Source organism: Danio rerio, chromosome 19 (genome assembly GCF_052040795.2).
Source record: "Danio rerio strain M-AB ecotype USA chromosome 19, GRCz13ab, whole genome shotgun sequence".
NCBI classification, from domain to species: Eukaryota; Metazoa; Chordata; class Actinopteri; order Cypriniformes; family Danionidae; genus Danio; species Danio rerio.
This window is the reverse complement of record NC_141039.2, coordinates 27,238,650-27,260,798: the sequence shown is the minus strand read 5'-3', so window position 1 is coordinate 27,260,798 and position 22,149 is coordinate 27,238,650. Positions and strand designations below refer to the sequence as shown.

Here is a 22,149-nt window from a genome sequence, read left to right as displayed (position 1 = left end):
CGGACGTGTTTAGAGATGCTCTTCTGCGTGCCTCAGTTGTAACGAGTGGATATTTACTTTACTGTTGCCTTTCTATCAGCTGGAACCAATCTGGCCATTCTCCTCTGACCTCTGGCATCAAAAAGGCATTTGCGCCCACAGAACTGCCACTTAATGGATATTTTCTCTTTTTCAGACCTCTTTAAACCCTAGAGATGGTTGTGCGTGAAAATCCCAATAAATCAGCAGCTTCTGAAATACTCAGAGCAGCCTGTCTGTTACCAGCAAGCATGCCACGTTCAAAGTAACTTGAGTCACCTTTCGTCACGATTCTGATGCTCGGTTTGAACTGCAGCAGATTGTCTTGACCCTGTCTACATGCCTACATGCACTGAGTGGCTGCCATGTGATTGGCTAATTAGAAATTTGCGTTAACAAGCAGTTGGACAGGTGTACCCAATAAAGTGGCCAGTGAGTGTAAATCTTTTGTAATATGTACACATTAATTGAATGATTCATTGTTATGTTTGATTTCACTTTTGACATCCTCACTCAATTAATTTGCTAAAAATGATCTTTCATGTATAACTTTCCCAGGTGATCGTGTGGGGTGATTACGGCCGCATGGACAGCAAGTGTTTCATGGGAATGGCTCAGATCCTCCTGGATGATCTGGATCTGTCATCGATGGTGGGGGGTTGGTACAAGCTTTTCCCCACCTCCTCTCTGGCAGACCCCAGCATCGGCCCCCTGACCCGCCGCCTGTCCCAGTCCTCCCTCGAGAGTGCCACCAGCCCTTCATGCACCTAGACACATACCATCAAGATACGCCTGTGTCGTCTATCTATACGTGTGTATCTTTGTTCAATATACCCCGCCACCAACCCCAAAAGCATGAATACACACTCTGATAGATGCAGCCAACTCGCCCCGGAGCCGAAATGCTCCAATTTACGGATACAGATTTTAAGAGTTGGATACAAAATCAGATTATGAATCAATTAATACACACAAGCATAGATGGATATGGCTGTAACCAGCAACATGCGGTTGTTGGGACGTCCTGAATTAGTTAGGGCTAGTTGCATACCGATCCATTGTCCGCCAGTCAATAAATGGGGCATTTAATAAATCTGCTCAGATACATTACTGACGATGTAGCATTTGTGTTGGCATCATGTCACACTAGAAGCTGAACACGTTTGACTAGCAGATCCAGACCCCTCGAGGGGGTCAATCATTTCTCTATGCCAAACCCGATCAAAGTTTTATTTTTTAAAAACCAAAGCAATTGTTATTATCTGTAGTGTTATATTATAGAGTATGGAAATGTAGCAGAGTCAATGACTTAGATGAGATGCAAAAAACAGTTGTGTTTAAAAAAAATGAAGGTGGTCACATTAGCAAAATGTAGGCGAAATTTCAAGGGCGTCCAATTTCCAATGCCAATAGTGTAGCGATATAGGAAGCACAGCTCTCACAGAAATCAAACGAAGCAATTTTTGTTGTGAAAATACTGGAGTGAACGCATAGATTCCCATCGGAATTGGGATTTGCCTAGGGAATTTCGCAGAGCAACAGTAAATGTGACCGCACATGTAGACTACATACACAATTCAACTTTTAAAGGGCAGGGCTTTACTCCACATGTCAGGTTATTTATTAGAAATGCACACGATTCCTATCGCATAAAGTAGCGTATTCTTTAATTCTTCTTTTGGAGAGCTGAATAAATAAATATATAGATCGATATTTGTGTTCATGTATTTATCGACTGCATTCTGCACGTTAACTCGCAACCCTTGTTGAGCAAAATATGTAAAGTGCTATTTTAAGCTTGCCTTTCCAATTACGTAGACTTATAGATGGTAGGTTATTTATTTTGCTAATGTTTTAATCTCACTTTTTGTCTGAACAAACGCAATCTGCACCGAGCTGCAGACGTATGGAAACCTCCGAAAGGAGAACCAACTGTCCTGTTAAACCAGCAACCCTCATACATAGCTGCAATGTGGGATACGCCGAACGCCGTTCGTTGGCACGCAAGAAAACTGTTCTTGTTGCAAAGTAGCAAAGATTTCTGGCAAGTTGGATTCACATTAGACTTATCCGCCTCAAGTAGTTTTGGGTTTCTTTCTACCAGCATTTGGATCCAAACTGTTAAAGGCCTTTCCCGTTTCCTGCTACACTCAGGAGGTCAACCTGGACAAAAACCACACACATGACACACACACACAAAAAAAGAGGACTGGTGATGGCGTAGCTTTCTCAATGGGATCTGGAGAACTAAAGGTATTCTGCAAACTCCTGAACACTTTGTTTTTGTCTTTAAACTTTGCCATTGTGACTTTTCCTGTCCAATCAGCAGTCTTCTTTAGCTTTGTCTCTGAAGCTGAGTGCTTCTAATAGGCTTCTTTAGTCGATATTTGGGGTCACGAAGACATGTGGAATGAAAGCAGCACTGTAGGTAAAATGAAACTAAGAATTTATACTCGCATCTAGATCTTCTGAATATTCCAGTGGAAGACGATATCTATATATCACAGTTCATTTTGTCAAATCATATCAGATTTGTCAGCCACAGAATAACTGCAACACGTACTGCATATGAGTACAGATTGAGATACCACTACTGATCATTTGCCAAGATGTTTATATAATTCAACCTATTTAAACTTTGAAAAGAAGCGCACAAACTTTGAATAATGCTTGATTCCATGGCTGATCTTTCAGCTCTGCTTTTCAAAGCAGATTATGAGACCATCAGTAAATGATTTCATCTGATTTATCATTTTCGCATCAATGTTTAAAGCATTTTTGTTGTCGTGTTTTGCATATGCTGTCTCTACAGCTGTCTTTTCCATCTGCAAATGTCATCGCAACCCAGATCAAGATGTATAGCACAAAGTATTTCCTCAGTGTTTAAGAAAGTGTGCCTCATTTCATACTTTCAACATTTTACTTGTATAAGTTTCTTTCTGTTTTTGAATAGTTGTTACATACATGCACTTTACACACACATTTCAATGCATTTAGGAATATGTACAATACTCTAAAACACTTTTTTTGCATATATAGAGAGACGTATCATTGAAGCTTGAGAAACAGATTATTGTGAGTTAGGGTGTGTTCATACTTGGCATCAGTGTTGGGGAAAGTTATTTTTGAAAGTAATGCATTACAATATTGAGTTACACCTCAATAAAGTAACTAGTTGCATTACGTAGTTACTTTTTATGGAAAGTAATTCGTCATGTTACTTTTGAGTCATTTTTCAGTTACTTTTACTTATACCTGCCTGAGTCTTGATCTCTTTTAGAACTTGCAGGGTATTTTTCTTTTTTTTTAAATAGAGGAGCTCTGCATTTAATGACACACTGTGTAACCTACACGTTCATATACTTTTTTTTCTTCAATTTACTACATTTTTTAAATAGAACAATGTTACCTTCTAAGAACTTCCTGACATGCCGTATATACAGTGCTACTTTTGTATGCTTGTCTTATTAGTTCAGTAATGTCCATTGACACTATACTGTTTTCTTCCATGTGTTCAAAATAATGAGAATACTTCTCAGAAATGTAAGACTCTGCCGTCTTGGTTTCTGTCTGTTCCCGCAGGGAGCTTATTCTCTTACTGAGTGTGATTCAATGTGATTACACTAAATTTAAATCAGCAACTTTTTTTTAAAGTGACAGTTTTAATTTTTATGTTAAGCTGCTTTGACGCAATTTACTTTTTAAAAACGCTATAGAAAAAAGATTAATTGAATTGAAGGCCAAAATAAGACTGTCAGTGAAAATATAATAGAAATTTAACAATATATCAAAATAATAATCAAATACGCAAGAATGAATGACTACACATAAAGTCACACATAAATCTGTTTATTTACTGACTATTCTGTATGTGATTATTGTTAGATGGCAATAGTCAAAAAATAACGTTAGATGGTTTTGCGATGTTGCTCGTTGGGAACATTGTTTTGGATGCTTGGTAAGTTAATTCTGCCATAAAAAAATAACAGCGTGAATGCTAAGTTACTCAGAACCAAATATTAATTTTCTTTTTAGCCTGGATTAAATAGGTCAAGGGAACTGAGCTACAAGTATAAACACACTCTAAATCCTTAAACACAAGTCAAATGTAATGCAGACTAAATATGTAAACAAGCAGCAAAAGTTGGACCATCACTGTAACAAGTGAATAGTTACTTAAAGTGAGTAAACCAATTGCCTTAAAAGAAACAAGTTGACTTTACAAAAATAATGTAAGTAAACCCATTGTGACTTGGAAATGTTAAGCTCACTTAATTTTTATTATTATGTCAATTGAACTAATCACTTTTCCAATACACATTTATTATATTTGTTTATTCCCCCCAGCTTTTCCATATCTAGAAAATGACAGTAACTAAAATAAATCTTCTTTTCCAGACTCCAGTGTGTCTTTTTAATTCAATATAATCCACAACTAGTCCGACACTATAAAATGGGATTAGTTGACTTCAAAAAATTGAGCACAATCAGCATATTTATAACAATTTAACTTTACAGTTCCAAGTTACAATGGGCTTACTTACAGTATTATTGTAAAGTCAACTTGCTGCTTTTAGGGCAATTGGTTTCCTCGCTTTATTATATAAGTAACTATAATCCCTTTTTACAGTGTAATTAGATCAGATAAGTAGATTGACCAGTGGGTGCTTTCATTCTGGGAATACTATGTGCAACACATATTTTCAGCCTTTTCTTATTTTCATCTGAAACTACAGATGTTGTGCATTCAAACATATATTTTTTAATTGTAACATTGAGAATAGACTATTTTACTTTACAGCCTATAGTTGATGTGTTCTGATCTCAAAGGCTTTGCCTATATAAAATACATATAAAATGAGTGTGCTAGTCCTCACATACAGTACATTGCTTGCTTGATTTATATTTGCACAAGTCTGACTGCATTGCGGCTTTCTCTTTTTCACTGAATTAGGAACAAAAAAGGACTCTAACTAAAGATGAAACTGTATTCATGTACTGAAAACAAGTTGTATTTGCAGCTGAATGTTTGTCCTTGGTAAACACTATGACATACTAAATATTGATATTTTTTCTATGTGATTTTACGTACTCGGAATTAAACGTGTCCCTTTATGCGTAGCTACAAAATCTTACCAGTCTTGCAATTTTTGCGAAAATGAAAAGCATGAATATTTGTACTCTACTGCTTTATTTCATTTTATTTTTCAGGTGTGGTGAATGGATGTAGTTTGTTGCATTCATAGCTAAACCAAATGCAACATTGACAATAACAAAAAAATATTAAAAACTAAATTTTCTGCTTCCAAATTTTAGCGGCTTGTATACGATTTGATATTATAACATGGAATGAAGACGATCGGATCAGATACAGCCATCAAATGCTTCTGTGGTGTTGATGATCTGTAAATAGAACTCTTTGAGTGTGATGTTGTAACTGAGTGTGATGTAAGATACCCGAGGAGTCTCTGGCATCATGTTTGTTCAAATGCTTGGTATTGAATCAAAGTATTCATGCTTTTAAATGCGAGATCACTGCTCTTTAGTTAATACATGATGAAGACCTGGCAGTTTTATGGCGTGCATAGTTTAGTGTGAGTAGGTGACACCAGCCTGACTGGGGAATGATCTTAACGCACTGAAGGCAGATCAATATCATTGTGTTATGAATGGACCTGACAGAAAGTTTCTGTGTGGGCCAACAATCATAGCTCTTGGATGTGATCAGCCTTGGTCTTCATGCTTACTTTTTTATTTGCATTCAAAAACAGACTGCAGATTGTAAAACTGAGAATAACGTGAGACTTTGAGCATTGCTTTTATGATATTTTGCCTTTAAACTGTATATAAATGTTGAGATTGCTTTATTTCAAATAGGAATGTAATCTTCCTTACTACTGTATCTGGGCCATTTAAAACATTGTCATGTCTTTTTACGAACCCTTGATACTGATTTTGTCACGTTCATGAACAAATATAAGTATTATTGAGGCAATGTTTAGCTTATTTTTGTAAAAAAGAAAAATATATATATTTTAGAGAGTGCTCTGTTGGATGAAAGGCGGTGGCTTTATTGCCTGTAAGAATATTATAAGGCTGGAGAGTTTTGCTTCAATATCATCAGTGATACTAAAGTATCTCTAACTTGAATGTATGTATTTCTATTTTGTTGTATTATTTGTCTTGTGTCATCTAAATGACAGAGAATAATCTTTTTCTTAAATGTGTTTAAAAGGATAGTACATCAAAAACTAAAAATGTGCTCCTTTTCTCAGTCCCAGGCCATCCAGTTGTAAAGACTGTGGTTCATAAAATACATGTGAATCATCCCAGCAGGCACACAACATCATAAGATGTTAATAGGTTCAAGAGTTCACTCTTAGCTGATGATTTATTAGCTTGTTTGGCATGCTGTCCCAGGAGAGAGCCCTGAGCTCAGGGGATCCTCGAGCCCAGGACTCCCTCTCTTTCGCAGGGCAAGGGGAGATTGAGCTCAGGTTGATCTCAAAACTCCCCCGCTACTGAGGCTAGGTGAACTTCCTGACAGTGAAACATTTAGGAAAAGAGACTTAGGCTATTTTGTCTATAATATAGAGCATATTTGGACGGTGGGAGGAAAATCGGAAGCCCGCAGGAAACCCACGCAGACACGGGGAGAACTTGCAAACTCCGCACAGAAATACCAGATGGCCTGGCAAGGACCAGGAGCTAGGGGTATTTTTGCTGTGAGGCAACAGTGCTAATCACTGGGCCCCCATGCCACCCATTCTGGATAAAGGTGGAAGAAGAGGAGGAAGGAGGGGCGAGGCAGTGGCGCAGTAGGTAGTGCTGTTGCCTCACAGCAAGAAGGTCGCTGGTTCGAACCTAGGCTCAGTTGGTGTTTCTGTGTGGAGTTTGCATGTTCTCCCTGCCTCCGCGTGGGTTTCTCTGGTTTCCCCCACAGTCCAAAGACATGCGTTACAGGTGAATTGGGTAGGCTAAATTGTCCATAGTATATGAATGTGTGTGTGGATGTTTCCCAGAGAGGGCATCCGCTGCTTAAAAACTTGCTGGATAAGTTGGCGGTTCATTCCGGTTCATTCCGCTGTGGCGACCCTGGATTAATAAATGGACTAAGCCAACAAGAAAATGAATGAATGAATGAGGAGGAAGGGGGGCTTTCTTTCAGATTAAGATAGTTGTAGAGAGGACCTGAGGATTTATATACTGACTTGGGATCCTTTGATTGGAGGACCATGATTAGCATATGTGGGCTAGTTCCTCTCGAAATTAGTTTAATATTAAACTTCAATTAGATCAGCATCTAAGGACAACATTATTTTTGACATTTAACAAACAAATTCAAATGACGTTGATATTTGGTTAGGTTGATTTTAGGTTGGAAGTTGGAAGTTAACGTTAGGTCGTGGCGTCAACTGAATTTTCATTTCCAAACAAAATGCATCGTCCTCAAGACGTTGGATTGCAATGTCAATCTGATGACATGTTGACGTTCTGTGCCTGCTGGGATATTGATATCTTAAGAGCCAAAAAAATAGCAAAATTAAGACCTGTGGATCCTCATGATATTTTAAAGTCTGTGTAATGTATAGTTTAGACTAGTAGTTTAGCTTCATAAGATCTCAATGCATCATTCCATTGACTTGCACTTTTTATCATTCCTCTATTATCACAGTTTCAACTAAAACTCTATATTAATGTTCTACTAAAGAAACAAAAAGTCACCTACATCTTGGGTGGTCTGAGATTTGAATAAATTAAGATTGAATTGTCATTTTTAGCTACAATACATTCATTATATTGCTTGCATGAGCACAAGGACATTAGTATCGAACAATCATTCAATTTATTTTCTATTAAAATTGATTTAGTTTTGCTGGAAAAACTGACATAAAACATAGGATAACTATTGCTTTTATTTGTGCTTAAATTAAAATATTCAGCGCATGCCTGCTTGATCATTTTAATTCATTCAAATTTGTAAACATTGAATAGTCTGCATTGTAATTTACTGCAGCATGTTTGTGTATATTCTCTCCGTCATGCAGTGTCTTTAAGTTGCTTTTTTATTTGTGATCACACTTAACTAAAACATTGGATTAAAAATGTATATTTATTTCACATGATTCCAACCTTGAATTTATTGTACTTTTAGGTCAGACTTAAAAGACTGTAAATGGCAATTTATTTATTTATTTTGCAAATGCAAAGACAGTCATTTATAGTCTGTTTTATCATCCACGTAGCAAAGCCATTAGTATTTCTTTTGTTTTTGCCAGAAATCAGCCATTCATATAATTCATGACATTGTGAACAGCACAATGCACTGTTTGGACATGCTCACCTTTGCAGAGTGAGGTTTTCAACGTTCACTAGAAATGTAGCTACTTGGCCATATCCATTATATTTTAACCCACACCAGTTACCTTTTTGGAGAGCTCGATCAAAGTAGGGGAGTCCCTGAAACTTTTAGAAAATGGTTTGAGCTGACAGTCTGCTGCTGTTTGGGAATGACAGAATGGTAAAGAGTTGTCTGGGGAAGCTGTAATTTTATACTTGTGCTTTGTAAATGTTTTCTATGTGCAGTATTTGATAATGTAAAACTGGTATTTTTGTGGTTTGTACGCTGCAGAACTGATTATTTAAAGTGCACGCCATTTTGTAAGAAAAGGATGGGGAAACTTACAAAAAATATTTTGACTGAAGCCTGTATTTGCATGCCTATTGACTGCTGGAAGCTGGAGGTCAATAAATTTTATTTGAATCATCTCTTACAGTGTGCGTGTTTGTGTGAATTGAAGCATTTACAATGAGTTTTACCAATCACCTCTCTTAAAAAATACATTTTCTTTATTGACATCAGTGATCTGTGGAAAAATTCAGTTCCACAAGAAGGTGTGGGATAATCCAAACGTTCTTTAAATCATTGATATCTATGACCTTTTGACTAAATGATTCTTTGTTACTCTGCCATAAATCTGTCAATTACAGGCTAATATCTTGGCCAAAAGCTTATAGGTTTCCTAAACCAAATATGAATATTTCAAAAATAACCAACATCGCACATTTATTTGGCAAATGAAAAGTTTTCAGGGTGTGGTAATTCAGAAAAAATGATAGACGAACAATAAGTAAATTAAGTGCAGTTTTGCCTGTAAGCCAGTTCGGAAAAGTAGCACATTCTTTTACTAGGTCCACTGCAAGAGCTGTATCCATAATTCATTTGGCCAAAATGGTGAGCAGGAAAAGAAAAATGTGAATACGTTTGACAGTATGCATTTTGAGTGTCAAATGTCTTCCTCGTGCGGTCTTCTGTTGAGCTCAGAGATTCATTTTCGGCATTCCTGTTTGCACAATGTGGCCACACGGTGACGCTGCTTTCCCGCTTCAAAAGTGACTCGATGGAAAACGAGCTGGAAAACTTCTTTTGCGTCTCCAGACGTTTACAGGTTGCGCTGTTTTTCGTCGTATTTTTCGCAGTTTGTTTTGCCATGTTTTCATAAAAGGCCGGGGAAACATCACGCAAACCACCAAAGTGTCGTCGAAGTATGTTTGGGGTGATTTCTTTAAAATCCATTTTCCAAAAATTGCGTTTTGCATTCGGGCACTTCGGATTTGTAGGCACCTGTAAAAAAACGGGAACATTAGGCTTATAATAATAATAATAATAATAATAATAATAATAATAATAATAATAATTAGAATAATTACCTTTACAAAACATCTGTTAGATGATAAACAGACTCGAATATTATTCTCAATGCCTTTTTTATCCCCATTCACGAATATCCCCACCGCGTTCATTATCTGAATAGAAAAAAAAACAAGTTAGTAAAACTTTGCTGGCAAATAATTGCTTCATTTTATAGCCTACGCCTACCTCACTGCAGATTTTTTTTAAGAAATACGAAAAATAAAATACCATTTGTCGTCAAGATGAAAATAGGCTATTTCTCTTTGTACTATAGGCCTAACCCCTCTTAAAAGTTCACATGTTGCCAAGCAAACCATCAATTGTGCGGATTCAAATTAAATCATTCAAGCCTATTGCAAGAGTTTCTGTAAATGAATATGAACTTACCTCACAAAACATTAACTTTTTCTCAGGTGAGTTTTGAATTGCATAAGCGATCAGACCAAGGTAAGTCATCCTCTGTTTGGAATATTTCTTGTATTTTCTTCTTCTGACCAGCAGCACATCTGCGCGCTCTCGCTGCATCTCTGACAGTCTGAAATGTGCTCAGCTGAGAATGAGAGTCTGCCGTGTAGTTTGTTGGTCTATTTATGAAGCCATTTTGCTTTAGTAGATTCCTCATCAATGTCTCATTTACATAATTGACAGAGGTGTTAATATGTAAGTGGGCATGCCTGGACCTCTGCCTGAGCGCTATTAATACAACACTCACAATCATGAAATAAATAAAGAATTTGAATATGTATAACAAATATGTTTCATTTAACTTGATTTTAAACTATTTAAGAAACTAACATAACTGCAGTTAATTGAACACCCTATGTTGCACCTAAATGTTTAAATTTAATGATCATTTTTAAATAAATAAACCAGCAGTTTTATAACTATAATGTTGTTTCATAAAGCATGATTAAGTGATGCATGCTTAGATCTTGTTTAAGGTTTTTTTTTATAATTGTATACATGTTTTTACATATTCCTGGTTCACTGTTTCAGTATTTATACACAAAGCATCTTTCTGAAACTCAAAGTTTTAACAAGAATAATGCTGCTTTTGTAAAGTGCAGAGTATGATATTCTGTAGCTAACTATAAAGAAAATCAACTGATTAAATATATGAATCAACATTTATAGTCATGAATTAACACGTTGTTTTAACGTGCAAAGTCTTAATCAATCTATTTAACATACTTGTTTACTGCCTATATTTTTAAAAGGATAAAAATTCAAAATACTTTTAACTTCAAACTGTATTTAATGCAATCTGTCCTTCATTTATAGTTCAAGTGCACCAAACAGTAAACAACTTGCACATGCAGTACATACACTAAAATGTTTACCATATCATTATGAAGAGTACTATAAAGGGCTAACACCTGTGCAGGAACAGGACAACGTACTGGACGATATTGTTAATGGAATGTACATTTAAAGGCAATACTATTGGACCTTCAGTGAAATTTTAATTCTTTTCAAATATTTCTGAAAGTGATGTTTAACAGAACAAGGAAATTCTCACAGAGTTCCTATTGTTTTCTTCTGCAGAAACTCTTATTTATGTTCTGGCTGGAATAATATCTTTTATATATATCACAAGTCATTTTAACAATAAGAAATTATTTTTTCCCCCTCAGTTGGCTGAAGAACAAATCACTTTTGTCCAATGACTAGTCTTAACTGAACTTGCTTGAACTAATTAACCCAGTTGAGTCTTTAAATTCCCCTTAAAGTTGAATGCTATCTTACATCATATTGAAATATTACAGTATGTACTTTCATCATGGCAAAGACAATTTTTTCTTTAGTTTTAATTTTTAGACATTTTAAATATATTAAAAGACACAAGTAAATCTTCTTTCCATTAAACACTTAAGAAGTGTTTTAATTAATTTATTAAAATTAATTAAAACTCCCTCCTCATATAAAATACCATATTTTAACATCAGTCATTGCAATTTTCTTTCAGTGGAAACATCACACATGTAGACTGTGACCAGGTGTGAATATTTCCCAAAAGACATTTTTAAAAAAAAGTTTAGAAAATACACTATAGTCCTTTATTTGGCAAGGAGAATCTAGCAAACATTTGACCGACGTTACAAAAAAAAGTACATGCATTAAGAAACATGTATAATCCTGTATACAAAGGTTAAAAGTGTTTTAAAAAATTAAGTGCAGATTTACAATTAGGCCCAAGAGGACATAGCATTTGAAGTGATTTGCTGACCACTCTCAGGTGATGCACAATAGGACAGAGACACTGGATGCATTTTCAAGGCTAAACGGCATCCATTTATTTGGTACCAGTTAGAACTAAATGGTCCACTAAAATTAGTGTAAGCACCCGTTTGCATGGGCAGGTTCCATGTTTTCATCGTGCTCTCCAAACCAAGGTCTCGATGGTCTATCCCCAGAAACTCAAGGTTCACTCTTTGACCAAGTACAGGTGTGAGCCTCACGGGGGCGCTGCTTTCCCGCTGCAACAGAGACTCTGGAAAACTAGCAGCTAAACTTTTCTGCCGTTGGACATTTGCTGGTTCTTCTCTTCTTTCTCTTCGCAGTGTGATTGTCCATGTTTTCGTACAAATGAGGGAAGACATAACGCAAACACTCGAAGTGTCGTCGCAGCATCTTTGGCGTGACTTTGGTTTCATCCACCGTCCAAAAGTTACGGTTTGCACTGGGGAAATCAAACTGCGGTTTTATTTGGACCTGTAAAATATGAAGGGAAGATTAATACTTTTAAAAATGACAATTAACAACTTAAAATACTTACAGTTATTAAACAGCCTACCTTCACAAAACAGTCGTTTAATGATAAACAGACTCGAACAATATTCTTAATGCCTTTTCTCCATGTCATCAACGCATCCATCAACTTTATAAATAAAAAGTAAAACATTTAATAGACCCAGACCACCTATTAAAGATGTGTGAGACAGGTATTATTAAATCAGCTGTACATGAACCAACTTACATCGGAAACCATTATTTTTTTCTCAGGTGAGTTTTAAATGACATAAACCATCAGACCCAGTTAAGTCGTCTTCTGTTTGTATTTCCTGTGTGTTCTTTTGAGCAGCATATCTGCGCGTTTTTGCTGCATCTCTGACAACCTGAAATGAGCTTAAGTGAGAATTGGTGTCATGTAGTTCGTTGGCCTATGCCAAAGCACGTAGTTCAATAGGCCCAGATGAAGGCTAAATGAGCAGTCAGTCTAGGCTAGCCTACTCCTAATTGGTGATGATGACACATGAGCTGCTTCTTATTGGATACATGTTTAGTAGCCTATATTGTGTTTAAAAAAGAATACAAATTTAAGAATTAACTCGAAATTAAATTATTTTAGTAGTTCTTGAATATTATGAATGTTTTGTTATTGAATAAAATACATAATCTTCTACTGTAGCCATGTTGTAGCTACAAAAATAGGCTAGGGGTCCACAATTAGTTGAAAGAAGCTTTACAAAATGAAATATAGAGATTGACGATTTAGAGTGCAAATTCATTACAAAAGTCGTGAAGTCCATTTTGGATTAGCCTATCCATACCCAGGATCCATACCCTCCCCCCACTGATGAAGGTCCAGAATTTGTCCCATACATGACCTCATTTGTCTTATTTTGACTGCCATATGCTATAACTTGTGAAAATTACTCATTGATTAAATGGAATAAGGTGGCGCAGTGGCGCAGTAGGTAGTACAGTCACCTCACAGCAAGAAGGTCGCTGGTTCGAGTCTTGGCTGGGTCAGTTGGCGTTTCTGTGTGGAGTTTGCATGTTCTCTCTGCGTTCACCTGGGTTTCCTCCTGGTGCTCCGGTTTTCCCCACAGTCCAAAGACATGCGGTACAGGTGAATTGGGTAGGCTAAATTGTCCCTAGTGTATGAGTGTAAATGTATATTGGTTGCAGCTGGAAGGGCAACCATTCTGTAAAACATGGTGGATGAGTTGGCGGTTCATTCCGCTGTGGCGACCCTAGATAAATAATAAAGGAAGAAAGTTAATAAAGGAAGAAAGCTGAAAAGAAAATGAATGAATGAAGTGGAATCTGACATAGGCTATGTGAAGTCATCTTTCAATACTGACCTGATGTATTGATGTTAAATAGAGAATACAGTTTACTAGTAGTAACTTTTATTCTAAATCTTGGACCTTATTCTTGAATGAAAAAATCACCAGTAAAAGGAGTGAAGCACTAAAAGGTAATTCTGAAGCATATTAAAGTTAATTTTAATACTAATTTGGCTATTGTTGTTATTTAAATGTACTATTTTACAAGAGAGACTACAAAATTTGGGATGCTCTATTATATATTGTTTTAATTTTTTATTATGGCCAAATTCACACCTAGCAAAGATGAATGTGCTGCGCAGTATGTTATTTGCCCAACAAGTAACAATAGACTACAGTTTTTAATTTAAAACTGATTCCTTTTTTTCTGATGATATGATTTTGGTACATAAAAATTAGTGGTTATGATTAGGCCTACCACCACAAGCTAATCCAGAAAAATAGTGCTTAATGTCTTTTAAAATGCAGTATTTAAACCTCCAAATTGTGTGAAATTGTGGCGAAAAACTGCAAAAAAAAAAAAGTCAGCTTTTTGAGAAAAAAGAACCATCCTTTTCACCAGGCTACAGCTTTTAGACACACTTATGGCTAATCAAAAGCATCTTGGTAACTAAAATCAGCACCAAAAGAAACACTTTACGTCAATCACATCCTACCCCAGGCGTGTTAATTTAATTTAGGTTTATTTTTTGTTTGCTTATTTTACGTATATATAAAGTGTGTCGGCGTTATTTCTACGTTTTTTAAAGACATGTTAAGCAAGTAGTGTGGATTCATTATACGTATTAGTATTTAAAAACACCAAAACATGCTGACACAAATTTAAAATCCCGCTTTGATTTTAATCTAGTCCTCTTTGATGCTGTCGTCATATGGCGGGTCATGACGCAGAATGAGATTGTGGGAGGACCAAATATCGAGAACGTGCTAGCTAGTTCAATCCAGTTTACTGAATCGATTCCTTTGAACAGTTCATTTTAAAAAACCACGCTTGCACACATAGAACATGTGATAAATAGGTGAAGAAGAATTCCAGTAAGTGCGTCTGTGTATTACTTCAATCTAGTTTATTAGTAATTATTTTGAGTAGTTTTGCACTAAATTTGAAACATCATCACACACTTCTTTTTAAGTATATAACATGTTTAATTAAGCATTGTTCATTTGGCAGTTGATTTCATTTCAAATCGATATAGGGCTAAGGGAAATGAAATAAAGTAAATGAGTAAAAAACTAGCAACTAATCTGGTGCATGTATTTAATCATATATCTATTTTGATGCATATATCCAAGCCCACAAATGGCAGAACTTTGCATTAAAAAGTTAATATATTTGTCTTGGACCATTTTAAGTATTCGAACATCATTATAATTAGTTAATTAATCCTCGTTAAACAAGTATCAATCTTTTAGTCACGTCGATTCAAACTTCCTTTTGATTAATAAAACGTTCTGAGATTTCGGGCAAGTACTCCGGCTGAATCATTTGAATTAGCGAATCGGTTCGTTTGATTCATGGAAATGAACAAGTTGAATAGAACAATTCGCTCGCGTCTCGGACATCACTACGATCGCATGGCGAGGCGTGAGTCGCCAAGACATTGTAGATTATTTGCGTGAACCTTTCGGTAAGTACAATGAAAACAATATCTTTACAGATCCTAAAAATACGTGTTATGTTGGCAAAACTGATGAAAATATGACTCGAGAGGCGCGTATGGTTTGCATTTAACCGCGCGTGTGTCTGAGGGTGTTGCCCAAACCGGCTTTCTGTCGGAAATCATGGATAGGGCTGTTATCAGACTAGTTTTCATTTTTATCCTTGATTTAGATTAACTGTGAAGCAAATGTGTGGCATAGATAGTTGTTTGTAGTGGAAATGTGCTTAATGTGGCATTTTGTGTGATATGTCGAGGCATGTCTGGGCGGACCAGCTCTAACTATATTTTACAGGGTTTTAGTTAACGGTAGGCTGAATAACAAAAAGCTATACACGATTTTTGTTTCTAAACGAGGTTAAAGTGTGTTCTATTGTCAGTTTGTAGACCATCTTCCACTTGGGGCGACATCTTGTCATATTTCTGTCCACGTCAAAGCTCCAGATTGGAAGCTCTTTATGTATTTGAGGAAAATGTCAGATTTATTTTTATAATAACAAACCTTAGGCAGTTTTAAAGATGATATTGTCACAGAATAAGCTTGGTCATTAAAATTAATTTCTATCATCCACATAACAGCTTCTGCTTAACGTGTCTAATGAAGTCAGGTCACACACATATTCACATTTCAGTTAGTGTTTGTGCCAGTTACAAAAGTCTTTCACTTTAAAAGATTGCTGAACAAGGTATTACTTTGTCTTATCGATCGGCAAATTTATTCATTCCTAAGTATACGCACAATTGATTTATTTAATTTTTATTTTATTATTAATTTTTGTGCTATTATTCTTGTTCTGTAGACCTAACACGGGTGATTGGTGAAAGTAAGACGTCCAGTCAAGTCATTCACAATACACTGCTAGCCTAGTGCTTACTATGTCTTCACTTTTAAATGTTTACAATATTTGTAAATGTGAGATGGTATGTGGTCACACTTTATTTTGATGGTCCATTTGTTGAATTTAGGTTACATTGCATCTACATGCCAACTTATTCTTATTAGATTATAAGTAGACTGTTGGGGTTAGGGTTAGTAAAATTTCACATGTACTTGCAAAATTTCTTATAGTCAGTTAAATGTCTGTTGAATGAGCAGTATCAACAGATATTATTAAGCAGACAGTCTACTAATACACAAATGCACCATCAAAATAAAGTGTTACCATGTATCTTTACACTACTAGTTTGCAGCCTTGTACTTTGTGGAAATTGAAAATACAGTCTGTATTGCAGTTTGGAAGTGATATAGGAAGATGGATCATTTTCAGCCCTTGCATCTTATTTAAAATATCATTCACATGCCTACACTGTTATTTTAAGTATTTGCTGCTAACTGTTTGCTAGTGTAAAAATCTTAAATATTTTTTCTATTTTTTTTTATGTCTCCTCAAAGACCGGAGGCATAGCGGTTTTCTACACAAGAAAATGTTTTAGCAGACCAAATCAGTTGTTTTCATCAGAAGTACATCACATTCATGTTCCAAGCCCATGAGCGGTGCATGTGGTATTTTTGTCTGCTTTGCACATTGTGTTTTTCATCCTCTGCAGTGAATCTCCTATGTGGTGGTTAGAGAAAGACCAGTGAATTCTCAGGACCAAGAATTCTGCAGAGCTTTCCCCAAGAGGGTCCCGAGCCTCAAATAAATACTTCCACATGACCTTCAGTCCGTGTGCCAGAAAGAGCTGTTTCTGCACTCTTTAGTGACGTACAGAATTCCTTGAGATGTCAGCCGACTGTTCTTTTTGCATTGTGGTTTCGACTATATGGGGCTCCCCTTTTGTTCAGTTCCTTGGGTTTTTTTTTACTTCCTCCGGGCTGCGGTCTATAAAACTTGACCACAAGGTTGTGGGGTGCCAGGGAAATTTGGATCACATTTGCCAAGCTGTATGACTATTACAAAGTGCTGAATTCTTGCATGAAAGAAAAGTCACAAGGAGCACAAGTTTTCCTAAAATGCCAAAGGTGGTGCTGTGAGATAGCAGGGGTCACAGAGCTCTTTAAGACTAATCAAATCCCCAAAATCTTTGTGTATTCTCTCTAGGTTTAGGACTTTGATATTTACCAGCCCCTGCAGAATGAAAATAAATAAACATGCTCCTATCTCCAGCTTTGAAGTACGTGCCAACGTTGATGAGCATCAGTCAGCACTTGACCCAAAATGGATTCGGGTCATGCAATTATCTGTTTGATAAACAGTTGTTAGCCACACACGGTGTGCCAGGCTGTATGCCGCCGTACTCTTAGCCGCAGGTGATTTAAGCTCATTTATATTCCAGATGTTCTTTATTTATGTGCTGATTAGATGTGACTTGTAAATCTTTGTGGTGCAACTCAATAACAGCAGTTAAAATGGCATTGAAGTGCCATGTGCTTATTAGCTTATATTACCTTGAAATATTTAATTAATTATCTTAAATCTTAATTGGTAATGCCGCAGCACAGTGGCGCAGTGGGTAGCACAATCGCCTCACAGCAAGAAGTTCACTGGTTTGAGCACAGGCTGGTTCAGTTGGCATTTCTGTGTGGAGTTTGCATGTTTTCGTGGGTTTCCTCTGAGTGCTCCGGTTTCCCCTACTAGTCCAAAGTCATGCGGTATAGACCATTTCAGTTTGATGATGTCATCAGCTCGTGAACATTTCCTGTTTGTCGATTGTTTTTTTAACTGTGTGACAAATCAGGCTTAGTGTAACGTTAAAACAGCTGTCTTAACATTATTTGTCATGATATAAGGACCTTTTGGGAATCTCAGCAACTATGGAAATTTAATATGTAAAACTGGGGTCCATTCTTCGTACGTGGATTACTCAGTTAGCTGGATTTGGATGTTGACGCTTTGACACGATCCAGGAACGTTTCGTTCTTCAAAGCTGATCCGAGAGTTGTTGTCATAGCAACAGTTCTGCTAGATCAAACCTGCTCGGCAGCAGGTTCAATTCATATAAACAGGATTAGATCGGCTCAGTTCGTGCAAAGAAAATACTGAAAGTATGTACCAAATGCTGATATTACTTACAGTAGTAGTTATATACACTTAGGAAAATAGTAACTATTTTAACTATGTATATATATATATATATATATATATATATATATATATATATATATATATATATATATATATATATATATATATATATATATATATATATATATGTATGTATATAAAGTTAAAATATATATTAGTGCTGTCAATCGATAAAAAATTAACTAATTAATTGCACTTTTTTAAAAAAATGAATCGCGATTAATCACATTTAAAAGACTGAAACTTGTAATTTTTGCTATTCGAATTTAAAATGATTGTAAACGCAAGACAAATACTATTTAAATTTAAAAAATAATTCATTATTAGAATTTTGTTTAACTTGTAACACAGATTTCTTCATGTAAACAACATACCCACAATAAACCATCAAGAACCTGGCTTGACAGCCATATTTATTACAGAAATTAAAACACAGGCATGTTAATACCATTTGAATTTCAAAACAATCAATGCCAATAAAGAAAACATTGATTTCCATGTTAGATTGTAAGTGGACTGCAAAAAAATCCCAAAATACAGGCATTGCAGATATGGAAAATGAAAAATAATAATAATACAGTATTGAATACAAACAAATTTACTAATTGCAGGGCTGGACTGGGACAAAATAATAGGCCCTGGCAATTTGGGCCAGAGTGGCCCACTACATCAGTCAAAATGCTTCCCATCTGTGCATGCAATTGAATATGTTTGCCAACTCCCACTCTATAAAAGCACAAAAGCCATATATAGGAAATAACGAGAGTTGACAAATAAAAACTTAAGTTTTTATTTATTTATTATTATAATAAAATTATAATCCACACTGGAAATGTGGGTGCCTGTGTGTTTTGAGGGAGCCTAATAAATAATGAACATGACAAAAACTGCCTGCTGATGCACACAGTTAATGTTAATTAATAAAATAAAAATAAATAATAAACGCAATGTATCAGAGACCCTTAAAAAATGTTTAACTCAACAATGAAACATCAAACGTAGCTAAAAGATTTCACATTGTCAATCAAATAAACTTAAACAATTGAAAAATGCAACAAATATTTGTTTGGGCCCAAACTAAAAAATAATTGTAAAAAAAAGTTGCTTAAGTTGCACACTAGTTTGGTCATGTATAAATATCATTCTAACCATATTGTAAATATTATTTTCACTATAAGCTTACATCATGCTGACGATCAAAAACACAATGTCATGATATCCCATGCACTTGGTCAGAAGACAATCGCATCTTAAAATACATGACTGACACCCCTCATAGAGCTTGAGAAGCAGACATTCTTTATCGTTTGTAAAATAAAGACTTGCAGGTTAAGGAAACAGCATTGGAGGAAGTTGCCACGGGCCGTGGTGTAGATTCAAAGTAAAAAAAAAAAAAAAGTATATTTATATGGACAGATCGGTAACTAGATAGAATACACACGAATATATTGATCTGTGCCCCGCTGCAGAGTGCAGAGAGGAAAAGGCAAATGCCTGCTCTCCGCTATTGCTATTCCGCTCATAAGAAACAGGCGTGACTCTCGGCTATTTTTACTAATACACACCTACGTTACAAAGAGCCCAATATGGAAGGTTGTGATTGGGTCAGCCCAATGTTAATAAAGAAAAAAAACCAATGGGCTGCAGATTATGTCACAGGGCCGCTTTGTCCGGAAAAAGAAACATCTTACTTTCAGAGTGTGACAGCTCACAGGAGCGTGACAGCTCGTCAATCACTTAGGCCCCGTTTACACTAATGCGTTTTAGTTTGAAAACGCATAAGTTTTGCTACGGTTACGCCATCCGTCCATACTACGCCGGAGATCTCGAGCGCCGAAAACGGAGCGTTTCGAAAACGCTGGAGTGGCCGTTTTCATTCTGAAACGCTGCTGCTCCGTCTCAGTGTGGATGATGGAAAACGGAGACATCTGAAAACGGAGGCGGGGCTGCAGACATTCGCCTCTCTGATTGGGGCTTTTCCTGAATATTAAGTAGCCTACACACACAGTTCAGTCCTGCATTCTCTCCTTGTAAATTCAGACTTCGCAAGTTTGATCAAGGCTGCAGTCTCTTCTTCTCAGTTTGATATGGACAACAGACTATACCGAGGACACGGGTAAATCTTCAAAGGGAACAGTGTACTTTATAACTTCATTCACATCACCCTGGCTACGTTGTTTCACTTTCTCAACAATAAAATGTAAACATGATTTAAGGAACTGCCTATTTTCATTTTAATATTAGCAACTTAGACAGCAGAAATGTTGAGGCGTCGTGCTGCATAAGATGAGCGTCATCTTCACTGTGTGGATATTTATAACAAAACGGAGCCGATAACAACTGCCTCCTTTCAATTTCAGTGAAAATACGAAACACACCCTCTCTTTTGCTGAATATCAGTTTTAATAATGGATAATGGCCATTATAAAAGTATAACATACAATAAGTTTATACATTATAGGAAATAAAGGCAAGCGATCAGTCAATATACAGAATAGGCTACATGGTTACATTAATCATTAACTTATCTTTGCGCTCAGCCAAAACACGTTACCTGAGAACAAGTAATAGATTCCAGTGACCAAAGTCAGGGAATATGTCGTTAGATAAAGAAAACAAGATAAATGAAATATCCCGTATAATAAATATAGTGAGATTAGATCCAGCGGGAGATGCTTGATGAGAAGTCCGACTAGCAGAGCTCTCATCTGGGTAGATGGGCTGCAGCGCTTGCCCGAGAGTGTCCGTGTGGTCACGTGATGTGCGTTTTCAGCGTTTTGGTGTGGACTGAGAGCAGTTCAGAAACGCTGGGTAAAACGCGAGTGTGGACGCGGATCGTTTTCATTCTAAAACGCCGTTTTAAAACTAAAATGCACTAGTGTAAACGGGGCCTTAGGGAGAAAAACATGACAGTCTGCTGAGTGTTTTATGGGCCGATCAGACCATAAGAAGATGATCAGCCCGGCCCAAAAAGTACGTTGACCCTGAACCCAGCGTAAATTTTTTTTAACGCGTTAATTATTTCAAATTAATCACATACGTTAACGCATTAATTTTGACAGCACTAATATATATATATATATATATATATATATATATATATATATATATATATATATATATATATATATATAATATATATATCAAAATGCTTTTGTAAACATCCAGTTATTCTTTACACCAATTAAAAAACGGCTACTATAATAAAGAAAACCTTTTCTAAATGTAGAACTAAATACACTGATATGCATTGAAATACATGATGAATACTCTTGACACATGAAAGTGTAAAGCCTGCAGCTCACAACAAATGTGGAAGGTTATTGCGTGTCATATTTAACAAACTGTTTAGTGCTAATTTGATGTAATTTGCTCACATGGATAATTGAATATTAATCAGATGATGTCATTACGCTGCTGTGCCGTCAGCCAATCGTTGCATTGCTGATCATGCTTTCGAGGATCGATAGATCTGTCCTTCACAACACTTGCAGTGATCTCAGATCAGTTTATCCAGACATTCTAATCTGATTCGCGAACTTGTTTGAAGAACCAAATTAGCGAGAGATCAGTTATCGAGATGAAAAAATCCAGGATCTGCCAAATCATCTTAGATCATTTAAGCGAGGTACGAAGAACGGACCCCTGGAAATGCGTTAGGACCTTTGTTATTGTTTACA

General features: G+C 36.2%; 3 protein-coding genes and 1 pseudogene across 5 annotated transcripts in view; 2 read left to right on the top strand and 2 right to left on the bottom strand.

Moving 5' to 3' along the window:
• Positions 1–8,787, top strand: part of rims3 (regulating synaptic membrane exocytosis 3) — a 146,617-nt gene extending 137,830 nt beyond the window's left edge. The window contains exon 7 of one of the 2 annotated variants that reach the window (XM_087294703.1): positions 577–8,787. In XM_087294703.1, the coding sequence (XP_087150829.1) occupies positions 577–789 (213 nt within the window). In that variant the 3' untranslated portion in view covers positions 790–8,787. The remainder of the gene's footprint in view (positions 1–576) is intronic. The other variant, NM_001100009.2, reaches the window with a different exon arrangement.
• LOC141379105 (uncharacterized) lies at positions 8,731–10,279 on the bottom strand. Its single transcript, XM_087295815.1, has 3 exons — positions 10,100–10,279; positions 9,730–9,825; positions 8,731–9,643 (listed from the first exon to the last, which is right to left on the bottom strand). Exons 1-3 carry the CDS (start codon positions 10,235–10,237, stop codon positions 9,155–9,157), a joined length of 723 nt encoding a protein of 240 aa, XP_087151941.1. The 5' UTR covers positions 10,238–10,279; the 3' UTR covers positions 8,731–9,154.
• Positions 10,280–11,564: 1,285 nt separating this feature from the next.
• On the bottom strand, positions 11,565–12,937 carry LOC141379104 (uncharacterized; annotated as a pseudogene). The gene is made up of 3 exons (XR_015516814.1): positions 12,690–12,937; positions 12,507–12,590; positions 11,565–12,424 (listed from the first exon to the last, which is right to left on the bottom strand). The product of XR_015516814.1 is annotated as an uncharacterized LOC141379104 (transcript).
• A 2,394-nt stretch (positions 12,938–15,331) lies between these two features.
• Positions 15,332–22,149, top strand: part of ptp4a3a (protein tyrosine phosphatase 4A3a) — a 60,288-nt gene continuing 53,470 nt past the window's right edge. The window contains exon 1 of the mRNA XM_087294273.1: positions 15,332–15,413. The gene's annotated coding sequence lies outside the window, so the exon portion shown is untranslated. The remainder of the gene's footprint in view (positions 15,414–22,149) is intronic.

Excerpts from the sequence above, each read along its gene's own strand:
- LOC141379105 (XM_087295815.1), bottom strand. The coding sequence starts at position 10,237 with ATGCAGCGAGAGCGCGCAGATGTGCTGCTGGTCAGAAGAAGAAAATAC. Across the intron at positions 9,826-10,099 it reads AAAAGTTAATGTTTTGTGAG|ATAATGAACGCGGTGGGGAT; the intron begins GTAAGTTCATAT and ends TTTTCTATTCAG. Across the intron at positions 9,644-9,729 it reads CTAACAGATGTTTTGTAAAG|GTGCCTACAAATCCGAAGTG; the intron begins GTAATTATTCTA and ends GTTTTTTTACAG.